We start from the raw sequence: 19,782 nt of genomic DNA, 5'->3' as shown, positions 1-19,782 counted from the left end.
TCCCATGTATTGTGAAGTCATATTCCCACAATACTATATTGTTCCCACACATTATTAAGTTTCTGCAATGCCTTAAATTTATTATGAAGGGATGTCTTCAGTAGGGCTCTATACCTTTCGGTTCAGAGCGTAATGCTTGTGATGAACGGACCTCCCTCTTCCCTTCTGTAGGAAAACAAATGGACATTTTCTGAAGGGGCTGGTGAAGGCAGACAGAGATGTGTCTCAACTCTTGGAACAACAACATCTGGAAATGAAGATCAAAGAAAAAAGGAGGGGGTGCACTGGGTAACTCATGAGAGGAGAGAAATAGGGATGGAAAAGCCCTTTTTTCACTGATTGAGCAACTGCATGTAACATGAGAAAAACCCAGGGTTTGAGAGTGGCCGACTTCATTTTAACACACATCCGGTGCAACAGTTCAGGCGTCACATTTACAGGAACGGTTTCACTGATAGTCATTGCATATAGTGGCATTTAAGTGTCCTTTAGGGTTTGATTACAAGGTAAAGGGGAGCAGGTTTATAAGGGTTCCATCTGAAAAGCAAGCTGTCCACAAGAAACCAAACCTGAAAACAAAAGACAGAAAGCTTGTTCACCTTTGCCAACTACAAACTCCCAGGGATAACAGGAAGGACCATGAGAAAGATGGCTGCACTAAATAGCAATAAATCTCTCTGTGTTTTGTAACAATAGGCGTATTCCAGACCCATTTAAAGTTTAAAAACTTGTTATAAGAACAATCGTCATATTAAAACAGATAGAAGCAGGAATCCCGCGGACCCAGGGCATCAGGATGCCTGTCCCACTTCACGTCGCCTCCTAAGAAAGAGTGCTTTTTGGAAAGAGAAAGGAGCGGATAAGGAGGAGAGAGTTCGGCCTGGATTGTCTCTCTTCTGACTCCCTCAGGAACCTTGGGATGGTGGAGTTTGAACTGTGTAGCAGTCCCTCCTAAGCGCTGAGAGTCTGTGGTAAAAATGTTGGTACATTTTTCAGGATTTTCCTCTTGTTTCTTCCTTCTGTGGGTTTTTTTGTTTTTGTTTTGTTTAGTTTTTTCTTATTATTAGTTTTTTTTTGTTGTTTTTATTTATTTATTTATTTTTTTGCGTATTTTTAAATTGTCATTCAGCTTGGATCCATACATAGATATTTAGGTGTCCCATATTTCTGATATAAATATGTGTGTTTGTGTGTGTGTGTGTGTGTGTGTGGAATGCAGAGGTTAGGGTGTAGTTTGTATGTGTGTGTGTGTGTGTTCAGTTGGTCTGGGCACTTATTTTTTGCTACGGGTTTGTAATACAGTGACCAGTCTGCGTGTGTGTATATATATATATATATATATATATATATATAATGTGACATGAGAAGATTTTTAGCAAAAAACGACGTCAGCACAAGACCAAAGCAAAGAGTTTCGGTAAAAGCCTCCCACAGGTGATTTATGAACTGACAAACCGAACACATTCATGCCTCTACTAACACCTTTTGTTTGGTCAATCACACACACACACACACGCGCGCTTTCAAAAGAGGGGTCCATACATCGACACGCTCTCACCAAGGAAATATCAGGCAGTAAACTGGCCACGGCTGTTTATGAACTCGCACAAGGATAACACTCTCACATCACCCCCAACATTTGGCCTCCACCAGTCAGGTTCTCTTCTCAGGAATCTATCGAAGGAGCAGTGTCGCAGAAGGCTGCGCCAGAAGCGGGGCGGATTCTCGCCTCTCAGCTGGATTTTTGGTCAAGGCGAATATCAACCAAACAAATCCACTGGGAAAGAGGAGAATAAGGCATAGAGTCATCAGCAACATCATCTCGAAGGCCGAGGAAAAGAGAAAGACAGCGATGGAGGACTTGGCAGCACTCGTTCTACCTATCCCTTCCTCCACCAATCACAGAACGGCAAACAAGAAATAAAAATGAATAAAACTGAAGAATGCAATGGAGCATTCGATTGTTTCTCTCAAAAATATTTGGCTCAGTTATATTCCTGTCACTGTTTGTCTAAGTTGTGAGGATTCCCTGTTCCTGCATGAATCACGCCAGGCCTTTCACTGTGTATGTACCGAGTAAGGTTATGAACCGTGTGTTTGTAACTGCAAGTGTGTGATGTGTGTCTTGGTTGCAGTCCGATAAATGGATGATCTCTGGGCATGGTGATCCCTCTTTATACTTTGCTTCCATTCCTGCATCCCAGCTTTCCTTGATCTGTGGTCTTTTGTTCCTCAGTGATCCAGGCCCGTGTTGACGTTCCTCTTGGTTTGCGTGTATCCAGGAATGGGTTAGCCTTGGCTAGCAGCAGCAGGTGCTCTCGCTTTTTCCCTCCCACTTTGTTTCCTCTCTCATTCTGTCTCTCTCCCTCTCTCTCCTCTCAGCTCCGGGCTCCCTCATCCCTCGTTCTCTCTGTCCGTCCGTCCCGAGGGGAGAGAGCGGAAATGGGGAAAGGGCTAGACAGCCTGATACAGGAAGAAAAGTGGAAAGGCTTTATACAAGAGCAGCATCTTTACCTCTTTCAGTTTTTCCCCCTTTCCTCTCATGCATCCCCCTTTCTTTCTCTCTTTCATTTGTTCCCACCATTCTGATTTCCCTCCCCGCCATCTTTCATGCAGTGGCCAAATCCCAGACGATCTCATTTTGCATGCACTTGGAGTCTCTCCACACCCACCCCTCACACCCCACCCCACCCCCCTTGCTCTCTCTCTTCTCACCTGTCCATCACCCTCCTGAGAGCTCTTTCTATATTCATACGGTGGCCCACCCGAGTCACGCCCAGGTCCAGGTAATCCTCCTTGGTGAGGGAGGGCAAGTGCGTGCCATCAATTTCGTTGTCAAGGAACCGCTCCCTGTGCTCAGCCAGGTTCAGGTAGGCCAGCCAGTCAGCCACGTCATACTTGGTCCAGTAGGGCAGGGGCTTGGATGCGAAGGGTTTGGAGGGGGAAGGAGGGGGTAAGTGAGGGTAACTGAGACAAGTGGGCGGCGGTATGGAGTGCAGGGGTGGGGAGGATGTCCCAGAGAGGAAATGAGTGGGCGAGAGGGATCGTGAGACAACCAAAGAAGAGTTTGGTGGTGGTGGTGCACCCGATGGTGCAAAAAGAGGTGGAGATGGAGAAAAATAAGGGTCACCCAGAGGGTTTGCAGGCGATGGAGGGGTGATGGAGCCACGGAGGTCGTAGAGGCTGCTATAGAGTGGTGTGGTGGGGAGGATAGGGAGGGAAGAGGGGCGTGGCGGGCCCAGTTTGGGCCGATCTGAGGGAGAAATGAGTGGACTGGGTGCTCGCCGGCGCTGGGAGTGATGCGACTCGGCCTTGCGGGACTCCCGGCTGGGGATGAACTGGAATTCCAAAGCTTTGGTGCGGTACACAGGTCTGTGTTTGGGAGAGGTTGGATAGGGGGCATAAGCAGAGGACGGAGAAACTGGAGAGTGGGATCGGGCCGGAGGGGGTTGGGACGAGGCGACCGGGGGCTGTGGGGACGGAGAACGGGCCCAGTTCGGGTAGAGAGGAGGCTGGGAGGAGGCGGTGGGAGAGGGAGAGAGAGCAGGCTGAGAAAGAGGAGACGGAGAGGGAGAGCGAGCTGATGGAGGGCTCAGGGCACCTGTGGAGTCCTCTGAGAACCTGAGGGAATGGGAAGAGATGACAAATGAAGACAGAGACAGAGAGAGAACAATCGAGAGAAGTATGATACCGTTCAGAGAGAGACAGAGGATAGTGGTTCCCAACTCTGTGCTGGAGTACACCTGCCCTGCCTAGGTGAGTGATTTCCTTCTGCCAACTCAAAGAGGGCTTCCAACTTTGTCCTTGTTTGTGTGTTAGAGCAGGGTACACTAAAGTATACAGGGCAGACACTCCAGGACCAGACTTTGGACCCAATCTTATGTAAATAATTATTGATATATATGCATATGTATATATTACGAATAGTGTTGCAGTTACCTGTGCCTGAGGAAGGACAGACAGACGTACACGGACAGTGGGGTAAAGGCAGAAATTACAAAAAGAAGAAACAATTTAAACAAATACACAAAGTGACAGTATGCACACAGGGAGGAGAGACGGGCTCATGCATTGACATTCCAGGGAAGACATCAATACCAATCAAGAAGCAGACAAGGGCAGTCATTCTGGGCTCATCATAGAGTCAGAAAATTCATGCAAGGCCCTGATAGTTGGAATTAGCAGATAACATTTGTGTAGGGATTTCATCAGTAAAATTTGGAACCCTCAGTTATGGTCAAATCAGTTTTAAATGCACGCACACCCACTGTCTACCTGTCCACTTCAATCCTGATCTATCCTGTCCTGTGGGTTTTTGCTTGAACACAAGTTTCTTCAGGTGTTGAAAGGGTTTGTTCATGAGCAGATTACATGTTTTGGGAGAAGTAAGCAGTGTATAGGTATTTGTATGTTTGTTTATCTAATATATAACCCCAAATCAGAAAACACTGGGACATGTATGTATGATGTATGTAAATAATAAAAAAAATACAAAACAGTGATTTGTAAAATGATTATTTATCATTTATAAACAGTGTTTGTTTTTGAAGTCTGTTTTTCAAGAAATGCATGCTGTGTGTTCCAGACCAAAGAGCAGGACCATCCAGACTGTTACCAGCAACAGTCCAAAAGCCAGGGTCTGTCAAGGTATGATGACTGACAGCACCGTTAATGCTAAACTGTACATACAACATATTTTACTTTTCGAAATAAGTGATTTTCAGAAATGTCCTGTATGTTTCAACAAGACATGGTCTGTCCTGCCTGGAGCCCCATCCTCTCCCAATTGAGAATTATGTAGTGCATTTTTAAAATACAAATGTTTACTGGCTGAAAACATTAAAAATTTTAAAAGATCAGATCACAATGAATGTTTGCCCCACATTTGGCTTTGAATGACAGCGTTGACTCAACTCAACACATCAGATGTCATGTGTGTTGTGGACCACATCTGGACCAAACTGACATGTCTTGTCCAGCCCACGCAAAATTTTGCCAGTGCTGTAACTGGGCCGTAAGTGCACAATCATCACAGATTAGGCCCAAATGTGTCTGCTACTAGGGTTGTCTTCAGTTGTTTAGATGCTGTGAAAAGCAGTAAATGCTTTTTTTTTAAATATGTTGCAAGCTTCAAAATTTGAAATAGTATATTTTGCTAAACAAAAACAAAACAAACTACAAAAAACATCATGATGAAATGTTGTATTGATTTCAAAGTGATATTGGCCAAAGATAATTTCCAAATCACGGTTCACTTATTTTAAATGCACTTTCCGTATTGTTCCAGCTTTTTTGTAAGATGGGGTTGTAAATGCAACATGTACAAGTATTTACGTACAAATCTGTTAATGAAAAATATGAACATGGAAACAATTTGACCACTTTTCAAACATCACAGCTCAAAATCTTCTTAACAAGCTCTGTGCACTGTGCACTCAGCACTGTCGAGACAACAGACAAAAAATATTCTTCAAAATTTATCATCAGACAGCAAGGCTGTTTCCCCATCACACAACGAATAAGCCTCATGGTAAGACAACATGCAATGCATCCAAACAGAGCCCTGTCTTCAGACCTTCATGCAGAATGATATAGTCTCATGCAAAAGTGTAAGAGTTTCTAAACCTCCTCATGTGACATTCTGCAAAGAAAACTGGCACAAGTTTCATAATCTTAACCCAAAGTTACAGGACCTGTGCAGACATACACTGAGGTAGGGTTTTCCTTATTTTAATACATTTCCAAATTGTTATCTTACTGATCGCCTTAAAACTGATTGAAGAATGAAAGCATGAGGTAAAAACTGATTTTTAAAACTGGTTCTAGTCTTTGTCTCTTACAGGAGTCAACATAGACCAGCATGTTTGTATGTACGTTCAGGAACATGACTGAAATATCACAAAAAATAAGAAAGCAACCCAAAGCAAACTTAACCTTTGTGCACTTTACTTTCACACCAATACACAACATCCAGAAATGCAAAAAAGAATTAACTAATATCTTTTTGATTTGGAAAGACATTAAGAGGCAATTTGTGCCATGGGCGTACATCAAGTCTGCTTAAAGAATAGGGAAAAGGGAATAACACAGTAAGCAGAGAAACAGATGAACTACAGTCTGTAATTGTAGAAATACAAAAGTCCTCCTGTACAGTCAGTGGAGCTAATAAAATATATAAGGGATCTAAAATCAAGGCGGTAGCTTCAGAGATATGGATGATGTGTAACTATCATTCAACAGTCAGTTTCAATGAGGAGGCAACTGAAGTGGCCCATGACATTTCTGTAGTAGTAGTAGTAGTATTTTTATTGTCAATTCTGCATATGTACAGGACATACAGAGGATTAAATTACGTTAGGTGTCCCGATCCAACTCTGCTTCTGCACTTAAAGTAAAAGGACTGCCTAAAGGAGCTAAATTTACTAAACAGAAAGAGGGCCTAGATGCCTTGGAACAAACAGTGTATTTTACCATACTGACATTAAGTCTCTCACACTCTCTCGATCTGAACAGTTTTGGACAACACAGACACAAAGTACTTTCTCAAAATTCAAAGTGTTGTAAGATATTTACAAAATTCAACATTTTTCTTGTGCACTTTGTTTAGGTAATGGGTAATCCTTGCTTCCCATCCTAAGGATATTTTGGCACTGATGTTATCGCAATTTTGGCTGTACTTTTGAGAGGTCGCAACTGTGGATCAACTGAGCACAAGTTTTAATGCCACCATCCCATTACATCTGGGCTTGGGACAGACACTAAGAAAGAGCATTCTGTGGCTTGGAGAACACACTGAACTCCCCACAGACAGTGACCTGAGGTTAGGACCAAACCTGACCCCAGACAGTGATATCACCCTTGCACTACCAGGATGCCCTACTGCCTAGTAGGGCTACTCTCTCTATTTCATGCAGAAAGAAACAAGCAGATAAATCAGACATGGACATATAGGATGCATGGGAACACAAAACACCCACCTGTGTCTGCTCAGGGATCGCTGTGCTCCCCAGTTCTCCATTCCTTTGCTCCTTTGCTGTAACTTGGTATTCAGTTCACTTATGATGCTTGCTTTCATGCCGGACACAGGAGGGTGTAGCTTACGTCCCTCCAGGTAAGTTGGAGCTCCACTTTCCCCCACCCCCTGTCCGACACCTGCTGACCCTTCACCCCAAAGAGGCTTCATTTCAGGGGTTCGGGGACGGTCAAAATACATCACAGACGAACGAGCCAACCCTTGTCCTTCCCTGACACCATAACCATCCCGAGTGCCCACGTCTTCTTCCTCTCCCTCCTCTTGCTCCTCATCCTCGGCCTCTTCCTCTTCTTCCCTCCGTCTGTGGTATGCTGGAGGAGCCGTGCTTGTCTGTCTTCTGAGCTCAGCAGCCCGGCTGCCCTCTCTATACCTTTGCGTCTTGGGGTATGTGGACGCGGTGCTGGCTGCTTTGGTGTTGTGCATTTCAAAGCTCTGTCCATCTAGATAGCTCATGTAGGACTCCAAGAAGTCCGCTCCACTTAACCTCTCACTATCCGCTGACCCTCCCACTCTTTCTCCACTTCCACCCAAAACCCCCATCCCAACCCTCTCTAATCTCTCTCTCCCACTCATTGCCAGAATGCTATCCAGATGGTGATCACTGCTGCTGCGGCTATCAAGCTCCTCAATCCCAGAGTCCACCACGGTCTCCTGAGACTCTCCGCTCTTGCCTGATACTGAGGTTGGTGGCGGGTGGTGCTCGGCACTAGCCCGCCTACTACCACTTCCTGTGGCCACCGTGGAAACAGTTGCCATGCGCTGGGTGTGCATGGTTATGTTGATGCTTGTGGTGATGCTAGCAGCACTGCTAGCGGCAATGCTCCCAGCCGAACTAGCAGCAGTGGTGGTTGCGACTGTGGCACAGGTTGCGGTCGTGGCTAGGGTGGAGGTGTTCCTCAAGAGGGTGGATGTACTGGGGCCTGAAGGAGCAGCAGGAGGTCCGCGATAGGCAGGGGGAGCTGGAATTGAGATGGGTGGAGGTGTGGGTGAAGAAGAGCGACCAGTTGTGGAAGCGTTGTTGTAGAGGTGGTGGGACTGAGCTAAGCTGAAAGGTCTGTGGTAAGAGGTAGGCGGAGGGGGTGGGGATACAGAGGGAGGAGGAGGAGGGCCAGAGGGCTGCAGGGTGGAAGGTGAAGGGGGCGGAGGTGGGTTGGGAGAAGATGGGGAAGGAGAAGGGGCAGATTGGGTGAGATTAGCCACCTCACTGTCATAGGAAGTGAGACTGGAGGCAGTAGAGTCGCCTGCCTGAGGGGAGGGCAGAGGCGTATGTGCCGGGAAGCCGGTCATGAAAATGTCTTTTTGGGGGGGTGGGGGTGGAGGTGGAGGAGGTGGAGGGACATGAGAATGCTGTTGCTGCTGACGTGTCGCAATGTTGTTAGCCATCATTCCAGAATAATTCCCTCCACGGTCAAAACTGTTTGCAAACTCCAATGGAGGCGGAAGAGGGTCAGCGAATACAAACTCATCATCTGCATCCACAGATGGAGCAGGAGGAGGGAGGACCATGAGGCCCATGCCACTAGATCCCTCTCCACCTGTCCCTGCCCCAGCTGGGTGAGTGGGTGCAGCAGTTTGTGGAGGAGAGGGAGGGGTCAATGACAGGATGTATGCCCCAGCCTCACTTTCCATTCTTAAAAAGGATGGTCTACGAGGCTGCTGCGTAGATGACTGTGCAGAAGCCTGCAGCTGATGCTGCTGCTGACTCTGAACCCTTTCCATCTCTCGCTCCCTTTCCCTCTCCCTCTCTCGTTCCCGGGAGCGCTCTCTCTGCCGCTCTCGTTCCCGTTCCTTCTGTGTGGGCTGGTAGTGTTGAGATTGGTAGTGGTGAGTGTGCACTGTTTTATCTTCAGAGAAACGTACCCTCAGCCCTTCACGGGCAGAAGGTGCGACTCCAGCTGCGTCCCTCTCGCCTCTTTCCCCTGATGTACCCTCGTCTCCCCAACCTCCACCCGCTCCTCTTAGGATCCTAGGTGATGGAGGTCGAGTGGAAGGGGTAGTTGCAGCCAAAGAAGAGGAAGTAACAAGATATGAGGAAGAGCTGGAGGACTGAGCAGCAGAAGAGCTGATGGAAGATGATGGGGCAACAGAGTGAGAAGTAGGGAAGGCCCCCACACTGGAGAGTTGGCGGCTGAAGTGGTGCTCACCCCTCTCCCTGCGCATGCGCCCATCATCCTTCAGGGCGCGCTCACGAGCAGCCAGAGCAAGTCCTAGAGGGGATGAAGGGTCCAATACTTTCCCTGTCAACGGATGAATGAAGGTTGTGGTAGTAGGCTGCTGTTGCTGCTGTTGTGGTTGCTGCCGGCTGCTTCCTAAGTAGAAGTCAGCAGGTACAGACTTCGGCTGGTAATCACCTGTTGGAGCGGGAGTGGAGTATTCCGGCAGGCCAAAGGCAGGTGGCATGCTACGGGTGTGGTGGATGAAGGTGTCTCCTGAGAACATGCCCTCATCTATAGACTTGGAGGGCCTCAGGCGAGGCGAAGGTTGGGAAGTCAGTGACTGCTGCTGGGACTGCGACACCTGGCTCCTTCCAGTTCCCCCTACTCCTACAGTTGTGCCTGCTAGTTCCTCCTCGGCAGAGAGAAAGAAGGAGGCGCTTTTGCGTCGAGCTTCATGGAAGCGTTCACGATCCCTGCGTGCTGCTCCCACAATGGCAGCGCCAAATTGGCTGGTGAAGTCCAGGCTCTCTTGGGCACGGAGAGGTGGAAGTGATGGGGGTGGAGGGGCAGGGATTGAGGGTGGCTCAGGTGGAGGCATGGTGGGGGCAGGAGGTGGGGCTGTAGGTGGAGGTTTGGAGATATCACTTTCACCCGGAGTTGGTGGCTCTGCTTCCACGCTGCTTCCTTGGCTACTGCGTCCACTGCTGCTGGTGGAGGGCGCTTTGACGATGATTGTAGGAATGGGGATGGAGCTCTTTTCAATAGAACTTTTCCCTATTAGTGTACCTTGGCCAGAACGGAGGTCTTCAACCTTGGACTGCTTTACTAGGGGTCCTTTTCCTCTACGTACACCTCCTTTAGGGACACCAGCTGCAGCTGTGGGCCCTGACACACCTCGTTCTGTTCTTGTCGACTGACTCTGAGCAGTTTGTTGCTGCTGGGGGATCACGGTGGCCACACTTGTAGGTGGTACTGCATTGCTGTAGCCTCTTCTCAAACCTGCTGCTCGAGCTCCAGCAGCCCCTCCACCCCCGGCTGCATCTCCTGTGTAACCCATCACCTTTCTGGACGCAGTCCTACTGGGGATAGAGGCATGGGATTGGGCATGGGAGTAAGGAGTTGCATGGTCTGCAGCTCCAGAACTTGTAGGGGGTCCAGGTGACCGATCTCTGGGTCCATGAGCGAAGTGAGATGCCTGCGAGTAAAGTTGATAGTGGGTCGAGGTGGAGGTAGACTGGGAGACAGAAACCGAGGGTTGCTGAGAGGTCTTGCCCCTCCAGCCCAACGAGGGCGCTGAGGAGAAAGGAGGGTCCGGGGGTGCTGTGGTTGGGGGAGGAGGGATGTCATCTGGTCCAGGGACCGAAAGGCTTCGTGCAAACTTCATGGCTGGAGGATGGAGGAACTGCTTCTCCTCTTCAGGAACTCCTGCAGAGCAAGAAAGGGAATGAGTAAGAAGAAGGATAAGGAAGAGAAGCAAAAGGGGAGAGGAGGAAGAGGATGAACTGTAAGACACAGAAGAAATAAAACCAACAAGGGAATTCAAATAAGTTCTACAGAATCAGAGTCCATCTTGTAATACTTCTGTCTGTTGGTCTGTCTGTCTGGCTGTCTGCTTGTCTACCAGCTTGCCTGTTTACCTTCATTACTGCAGTATACCAGCAAAAATATGTGGAGGTTAGTATTCCCTACTTCAGCAAAGCCATCACTACACAAGAGTCAGTAAATACTTATGTAAGTTGCGATGTATATGCTTGTGTTACATAAACACAGAAACAGTACACACAGGACTTGCATATAGATAAAGACAAAAAGCACAAACAGCAGTCTAGTACTACAATGCAGCATGCACTAAAAAGTCATTAGTGATTCATCTCAGACAGACCTACATTATAGCTGTCCCAACACAGACAAACTGAGCAGTATTCTCCATTTTTGGACTGGAAGGTGTTCACCAGAACCGGTGATCTAAGGTCTTGTATCTTCAGCTAAAACACCTTATTCTCCTATAGTTAAGTGGTTTTCACAATGTCCATGATGCTCCCAGATGGTTCACGTATTTACTCCAAGCTAACTGCCACACAGGAACAGTGCAAAACTGTGGACTGCCTTGGGACTGAGTTGAAAATCCCTGTTGTATTTGATTGCATTCAACTCCTCAACCATACACAAAGTATCAATCAGTTTTAGAAAGTCCTTTATTTTAGCTCATCCTTGGGTATAGGTGCTGTGCACTAGCGTAAACAAATTTCATTGAAGAGATTTGGAGGATAAATGTGTAAAATTACTGTGGCGTACCACAACTGCATTTTCGATTTCTCTCTTAATGGTTTTGTGTTCGGAGCTAATATTTGCTTCATATATTGTGTTGTGTTATGACACTAAGTCACTGGGGCACTTTATGAAATAAAATTTAAAATAAATAAATAAAAGTAGAATCAAAAGTAAAATTTTGCAAGCTCACTTAGCATAATGCTATGTGAAACTGCAGAACACAGCTATGCTAAGGAGTCAACCTGGGTAATTTACTGATCTCTAGCAGCATAAATAAGAGTTTAGGGACTTTGATTAGTACACATTGGTCAATCTGCTGGCCAAGCAAACCCAGTCTAAACCCTTAGCCAAGCTGGCACTGTGATCAGCCATACAGTGATCTTCAGAGCAAAGCAAAGTGGGTATTTTCAGGTGAGCTCTGTCACTGACTCTGGGGGTCAGTGGGACAGAGAAGCACTAGTAGCCTGGTATACCTTAAGTCACTTGAGGGTTCACTTTGTTTTCATGCAGTGATTCAGTCTAACATTCCCCAATGGGGCACTACTTGCATCTTAATCTTTGTCCCGTATGGAGATGTTGACTGAACAACTCAGAAGCAGGACTCATTAAAAACAAATAGGATGATGCTAGACTGAAGGAGTGGAGAAAAACAATGTGAAAGCTCATGAGATGCAGGTTGGGGTTTTATTTGCCAGTCTTGCACACCCTGACTCTGGCACTCTTGAAGCACAGGCACCATGGCAGGACAGACAGACAGGTGAGCAGACAGACAGACAGACGGGCAGACGGACAGCCTCACCGATGGACTTCTGTCGCAGCATACCGTGCTGGGGGGCATGGCCTGAAACAAACACCCCACGGTCGTAGCCCAGCCCTGGCCCAGATGATGTCATCCCAATCCCTGATTGGTCGAAATTTGGCTGCTGAAGAGAGAGATTGGAAAGTTAGAGATTTCTTTTTTTAGTGATATTCACTACAAATGGTGTTCAATGAATGGTGAGAAACATTATGCATCTGCATGTTGGCCACCAGGGGTCACCATATATCTGAACCTGTAAGTCTCAATTGTTTTCCATATTTTTGGAGATGGCATTTTCAATTTTAAATGCACCCAAACCTTTGTCTCTACTGTAATTTAAAGATTTACTCCAAGCCATGATGCTTACCCTAAACATAGATGGGTATATACATTACTCAGCCATAACATTGCAATTAAGCATCACTCTCAACGCTGTAGTGGCATTGACGTGGTGGTGGTGTTAGTGTGTGTTGTGCTGGTAAGAGTGGATCAGACACAGCAGTGCTGCTAGAGTTTTAAACACTGTTTCCACTCTGTTAGACACTCCGACCTTGTGTTGGCTATCCTCTAGTCCACCAGTGGAGTCAGGATACTGCTGGCTGAATGGACTATTCTCAGGTGTATAAAAACTCCAGTTGCACTGCTGTGTCTGATCCACTTGTACCAGCGCAACACACACTAACACACCACCACCACGTCAGTGTCACTACAGCACTGAGAATGAGCCACCACCACATCATACCTGCTCTGTGGGGGTCCTGAGCGCTGTAGAACAGGAGCTAACCAAGTATACAGTCTGTAATTGTAGAACTACAAAGTGTACCTGATCAGCAAAGCTGATTAAATGGACACTGGATGTAGAAGCATGACCATATTAACGTTATAACTTAAAACTCTCGCTATAATCTTCAAAAGAATTTTCCTCAGACTCACTCTGCGACCAAAGCAGACACACAGACACAGACGTACACATGCTTCACACCTCATTGTAAAAGCCTCTGCCTCGCTCCCGCTTTATCCCCTGAGCCCGTGGTACTGGCGCCTCGTTGGTGCTGATGGTCTGCTGTGCTGCAGCTAAAATCTCATCCAGCTTATCTAAGGAAACGAATGAGGGATGGTCAGCACAGATCACTGGCCATGATTTTAAACTGTGGGGAAAGATCTGTGACAAAGTCCTGAAGATTGATAACTTTTCTTACTCAAAGCCATCTGATAGACTGTCCTCTTCTTCTCTGTAGCTTGTGAAGAATCGAATTCTGTAAAAAACACACAGGAAGAACACACACACACACACAAATACACCAATGGTGACTCCTGGCTGTGGATGCAGCCCCTAAACACTTCTCAGGCTCTCTCTGAGCTACAGGGAGACAGTGTGCATTACCTGATTTTTTTTTCCAGGGGGCTGAAGCTGTGAAGAAGCAAACAGAGAGTGTGAGTGAGGCTCAGTCACAACACTAGCGTAGCAGCAGCACTGTGTTTGGCATGCAGGCAGCATCAACAACCACATCCATTCTGGCTATGAATAGGAGTACACATGCACGATGCTGCAGTCATTACTCAAAGCTGTATTCATACTTGCATACTGTCACATGGGGTAGCGCTGGTCCGCTTACGATACCACAGACCCAGCCCGCCAGACTCTGAGGAGCTCATAAAACACGGAAATTGGAAAGGTGGGGACACTCTAGCAAGGGGAAACTCCAAACTAGTGGTACAGGATGTGGGAACACCTTGCACCAGACAGCTACCAACATGACAGAGGATGGTATACGAACCGTTTTTGCTCAGCTGGTATACCAGTGGTTCACAATATCAAGCCAACTCTGTTCATATACTACCTCTGTTGAGTTTGTGGTTGTCCCTTGAGCTTTAGGTTCTGCAGAGTATGAGGCATTCACTCGCTTAAGGGCAAGGCTGCCCTCTTCCACCAGTTCCACCAGCAAAATGAGGTGGTGTTCTCCCATCGTCAGGAGTTCCTCAGAGTCTGGTGGGCTGGGGCTCTGATAGTGCAAGCAAACCACAGGTAGACCTCATGACACACACACAGGGTGTAACCATTTCAGTATAGATACAATATTATTTTTACATGTAAATGGCATTGAATAATGATTTATTTACTACTACTAGGGTCCAAACAGGCATCTGGGTACACACTAAAGTATGTGGGGCTTATGCTTTGTACACACTCGCTGAAATGACAGAGATTTTTATTATAAAGTCTTAGGGCTTGTGATGATTTGAAGTTATTGGATTGAGTGCAGAATATCTTTGAGGAACTGTGTGCTACTGGGAGTGCTGTGGGGTTTATAATTAAACCTGAAGATTATATATCAGGGATTATATTGAAACTGATTTGCAAATCGTTACACCATTAATATCACATTATTTACATGAGTATATTCAAGCACAGTTCACACACACACACACACATACTCAAAAAGACCATAAACTGCTTCATAACCAATAGTATTAGTTTATGAAATTGGGAGGCTCTTACCTCGGTCGACTGTATGGCATCAGCCAGGTCAGACAAAGAGAGGAAAGGGGTCAGAGATCAATGAGGCCAGGGGTTAGAGCACTAAGACAATTACACATGGGGCACAAGTGTACAAGGGGAGTTCAGAGAAGGCAAGAGTGTTCCAGGTGTCTGTGTGTTAGTGTGTGTCTGTGGTGAAAAACTGGCTGTCCTTAGCCTTTGTGCCTTTGTCAGACCCATATCGCACCACGTGGCATGACACAGTGCAAAACAAGTCACGATTTGTTCCTCATGCTCATGCGTCAGCTACAACAAATTTAGCCAAACCCACCAAAATCCAACAGAAGAAACACATACCAAAAGGAAAAAGCCATTTCAGAGAACATTTACCCTCAAACACACAGATCATAGTTAGGAAAAAAGCTTGAAAATGAATGGACGGTGGCTTTAAACTATGTCTTATCAAGCAGCGCCTAGTTTTTAGAGCCAGGCATGTGCTGTCTGATTAAATCAAGCCTTAAACTCAGACATTTTGCTCTGCCTCTGCGTTCATCGGACCCATTCTCCATCCTAAAGCTCAAACACGCGCCACAAACAAACCTTAGACTTCATTTGAAGAATCTTATAACTCAAGCCCACACACATTAACGTAAACCACAGCTGATATTCCTGCGCTATTCCTGCAGGAGAGATCACAGCCGTCTCATCGCATAGCAGCCAGGAGAAGTGGGCTCTGCTGTGCACACTGAGGTGAGAGGGTTCAAATCAGGTGAGGGAGCCTCAGCTCTATTAATTCAGCGCATTAGAATAGGCATATGGCTGAAGGTGACACGTCACTGGCAGGCATTTAACACCTGACACCTTCTGCGACGATGAAGAAACTTCCCTGGCTGAAGTTACTGCAAACGGCTCGTGCACATCATCAACAGTCGATAGTTACACACATATGGGGTTGTTAATTCACTTGACCTCATTGAAAATAGCTAAATGCTGCCTATCAGATAGGACATACCTGCTTGTATACTTGTCTTTCTGCTGTTCTGCATACGTTTTTATCCCGACATGTGACATGTGGTGTGTTAGTGTGTGTTGTGTTGGAACGAGTGGATCAGACACAGCAGTGCTGCTGAAGTTTTTAAATGCTGTGCCCTCTCCATTGACACACATTTCTCATTGCTCCACCTTGTAGATGTGAAGTCAGAGACAGCCGTTTGTTGCTGCACAGTTTGTGTTAATCAGGGATTAGATACTCCAGCAGCACTGCCCCTGCTGTGTCTGATCCATGCACAACACACACCATGTCAGTGTCACTGCAGCACTGAGAATACCTGCTCTGTGGGGGTTCTGAGCAAGGTCGTTTTACTCATTAGATACATTTAGGTTAAAGGGGAGGAGCCTACTGCTTGAATATTGGTATCAAATCACGCATGTCCTCTGTTAACACTGCGCTGAAGGCTGTGTGACGACATGTGCTCTGGTAGAGATCTGCGAGCGGATTTTGCCTACTGTGAAGTGGCAGCTGCTTATTAGGACTGTATTTAGGACCATGTCCACGCCTCGCTGTGCTACAACTGTGGATAATTAAAATCCAGCTTGGTCGGTTAGGAAGAGCCTAGCATCCTGGGCCAGTCACGCCACACACTCAGTACGGTGGACTGCAGACATGTGTTGGGGACAGTGAGCATGTGCTTGTGTGTGTGTGTGTGTGTGTGTGTTATGACATGCTGCCTATGGGGCCGGAGGAAACCTTCATGAGCTGTGAGGACTCTGGTCGTAGGGATTGACCAAGCACAGGGTTTGTGCACCTCTCTGAAGGTTATTCTGAGGACACTGACTGGTCAGTCGATCACTTCTGATACAGTACCACTCAATAGTTTAGGGCACCTGTTGAAATGTGTGTTTTTACCTCTTCTCGAGTGTCTCAAATAGCGTCATACTCCCTACATAGTGTACTCTACTGATTTCAAAACTAAAGCTACCAGAGCACCCAGAGAGGGCACTAGTTCAACCAAGATGTGAAGTTTATACACGATAATATAAATGTTTTATAATTCGACATACAATGTGATTAAAAAACATTTTTAATTATTTTATGACATTCACTGTGCATTACAAGGGTGGAGGATGGCCTATTTTACTCCTTCTTGTTCTAATCATGTACAATTGCCAAGCTGTTTGCTGTCCTCCCGAGCTACACAAGCTACTAACACGTCTTTAATCCAGTTTTAATACAATGTGTCGTGTTGGAAACAGAGTTGACATGCATAAGACCTGAGCAAAAAAACGGAATTGATTAATGAAGCTTGTAATGGTAATATGGTGCTTTTACACTCCATGGAACCTACACGACTCGGCTCAACTAGACTCAGCTCATCTTGGCTCTTTCCCACTGGTCAAATCTGGTCCTGGTCCCTGGAACTAGGTCCTTTTCAGTCCCTGCTTGGTTACAGCTCCAACCAAGCCGAGTAGGTACTGAGTAGGTACCAGACTGTTCTCTTCCATAGTTCCAAGATGGTGGAACAAGCTGCCTACCTCCACCAGAGCAGCGGAGCGTCTGCTAAATGAAATAAAGTAAAGTAAAGTAAAGGTACTAAATGTGATGTGTAAACCCTGCAGAGTGCTGATTGGCCAGAGAGAATGGTGAAGTTAATCACCATAAAATACAGAGCTCCAGCACAAACTCGTTGCTTGTAAAATCTCTGAAGTTACAGCAGATTTACACATTTTCACATTTATTTTTATCTGACTTACAAGAGCAGCTCGTAACATTCCCCCGAGGGGTTTTGAAGAGACCCTTGCTCCAATTGCCAAGAACCAAAACAACACATGAATACATGATGAGTAAACAGCACCTAACTTTACTGCCAGCGTTGTTGTGGTTTTCGAATCCTGCGGTTCCTGTCAGAGAACTTTTGCAAAGTCACCATCTCCATATTGTGGAGAAATTGTGCGAGTGGAAAATCAACATGCTAAAAGTGAGTTGAGATGAAATCCAGAAGAGAAAAACTCTGTAAATGATGAGGGGAACTCAAACCAGGAGGACTAGGGAGGCCTTGTCCTTAAGCGAGGGAATGCCTCACACAAACTTCAGAACAGACCTCAATCAACTCACCAGACAAGTCTGGACTGCACCACAGACTGATGCTCTACAAATGAAGCAAACCCCGTAGATGTCTTATGTTTATCAGGTTGGTGGTTGTTTGTAGAGTGCGATGGAAATCTCTCAAGTTTGGGATCCCTCTGCTTAACAATAACACCTCCCTGGTCCTCCTGGATGGATTTGTTATTGTCAGAGGTGTTCCATTCCCTTCTGAGTTTCAGAGTCCCTTTGGGCATGTGGGGCTGGAGCTGTGGTAGCGCTAGCAAACCAGCGTCGCCCCTAGTGACAAAAATGTGTTACTTTATGGTTTAAATACCTTCTTTTATTATAAAATGTGTAAACAGGAAACACCTTCTATGAGCAGGTGTGTCCAAACATGTGAGTGCTACTGTATCTTAAGCTTAAGTGTGTGTGTGTGTGTCAGTAATTAAGGCCTGTCTTGTATTAAATCTCATTAAATTAGGAAGACGATTTTGATCTGGAATTTGCCATCAGCCTCCTGCCGACTCTCCACCCCACACTGAGCATGCTCAGAACATGTCCAGCCAGCACAGTCTCATTTTCAGCAACGCCCACCCCCTGCAGCGTTACCACGGCAACGCACACACACTGCGGCTGCTTGGGAACGTGGGTCTGCGGTGGCCGAGTGACCTGCAGAGGCGGGGCTTCAGTTCAGGTGGGGGAAGGAGAAGGGGGAAGGTGGGGACAGTTACACAGGTGAGTGGGTGGCGGATGGGGTCATTTTTGGGGGTTACCTGTTGTGGGGGTGCTGATAGTGACAGTGGGGAACCTCTGAAAGAACAGTGAAACGGATTGAGATTCTGAAGCCTTTCTCTTTTCATCCCCCCATTCCTTCTGTCCTCTAACTTTCACCCCTCTCCCTCTCACCACATGGGTTTTTCCAATCCACTTTTTTTTTCTGTTTTTAGGCATCACTGACTTCCCCCCCCACCCCCACCCTCTCCCTCCTCCTTTCACAGGCTGTCTCCACCAATCCCATCTCTACTTCTGATTCTCGGTCTCCCTGATTAGCTCCCTCTCTTTCTCCTCCCCTTTGCTTCTGAAGTCTTACCCATCTCCTCCAGCTCCGAGGTCATGGACTTGGATCTCAGTGCAATGGCCGGAGTGCTCAGCCTCTTACTCTGCTGTGGTACTGAAAGAGAGAGAGAGAGAGAGATTTTCAGCACCACCACCACAATTATCATCATGATTCACCTTCCACTGGATTATTACATACAGTGAAGTCAAATATCAAAGTGCTCTTCTCACTCAGATCCTGAAAGATTTACATTAAAATTTTAAGTAGTATTTCTAATTTAAAATTACAGAATCATTGTGACGCTCCACTAAACTGTAACTGTAACTCTGTCGTTGCTACTCTGGTCTCAGCACTGCAGAAACTGCACTATGTAACTTTTGGAGGTGGGCAGGACACCACAAAGTTTTAGTTAGTCTTTATCTGTCTCTGTCTAATTTGAAGAGTATTGTAGCTGGGCAACAATTTGCTTCTGATACAGTACCACCCAAAATTTAGATCCACCTATTATTATTATTATTATTATTATTATTATTTATGTTTTCATAATTTTAATATCAAGTTTGCATCAGCAAAAATGACTTGTAAAACATAAACCACAATCATTGTAGTTAATTGGTGTACCTTCGTTAAAGATAATTTGAAATATTATGTGCGAATTGACCATAAATGCATATGAAACTGCATAAGTTTGAAAACCAATATCTCTGACTGTATTAAGTCCACAGGTGTCACTTTATCTTTAATATCTTCAGTTATTCTTAAACCTGTATATTTTTCATGAGTAGGTGTGTCTAAATGAATGCTACTATATATTTAGTTAGGCCTGATCAGATGTGTGTGTGTTTTTGTCAAATATTAATCAAAATCCTGAAATTTATAAGGAACCATCCATCCATTATCTGTAA

General features: G+C 46.1%; 1 protein-coding gene across 1 annotated transcript in view; it reads right to left on the bottom strand.

The window, feature by feature from the left end:
* Positions 1-1,293: 1,293 nt before the first annotated feature.
* Positions 1,294-19,782, bottom strand: part of shank1 (SH3 and multiple ankyrin repeat domains 1) — a 122,735-nt gene continuing 104,246 nt past the window's right edge. The window contains exons 19-28 of the mRNA XM_066641938.1: positions 18,911-18,991; positions 14,760-14,768; positions 13,644-13,670; positions 13,459-13,515; positions 13,242-13,354; positions 12,260-12,383; positions 6,978-10,614; positions 3,940-3,945; positions 2,716-3,621; positions 1,294-2,463 (exon numbers count right to left, since the gene is read on the bottom strand). Of these exons, the coding sequence (XP_066498035.1) occupies positions 2,379-2,463; positions 2,716-3,621; positions 3,940-3,945; positions 6,978-10,614; positions 12,260-12,383; positions 13,242-13,354; positions 13,459-13,515; positions 13,644-13,670; positions 14,760-14,768; positions 18,911-18,991 (5,045 nt within the window). The 3' untranslated portion in view covers positions 1,294-2,378. The remainder of the gene's footprint in view (positions 2,464-2,715; positions 3,622-3,939; positions 3,946-6,977; positions 10,615-12,259; positions 12,384-13,241; positions 13,355-13,458; positions 13,516-13,643; positions 13,671-14,759; positions 14,769-18,910; positions 18,992-19,782) is intronic.

The sequence above is a fragment of the Hoplias malabaricus genome, chromosome 13 (assembly GCF_029633855.1).
Source record: "Hoplias malabaricus isolate fHopMal1 chromosome 13, fHopMal1.hap1, whole genome shotgun sequence".
Taxonomy (NCBI): domain Eukaryota; kingdom Metazoa; phylum Chordata; class Actinopteri; order Characiformes; family Erythrinidae; genus Hoplias; species Hoplias malabaricus.
This window is presented reverse-complemented; position numbering and strand designations above follow the sequence as displayed.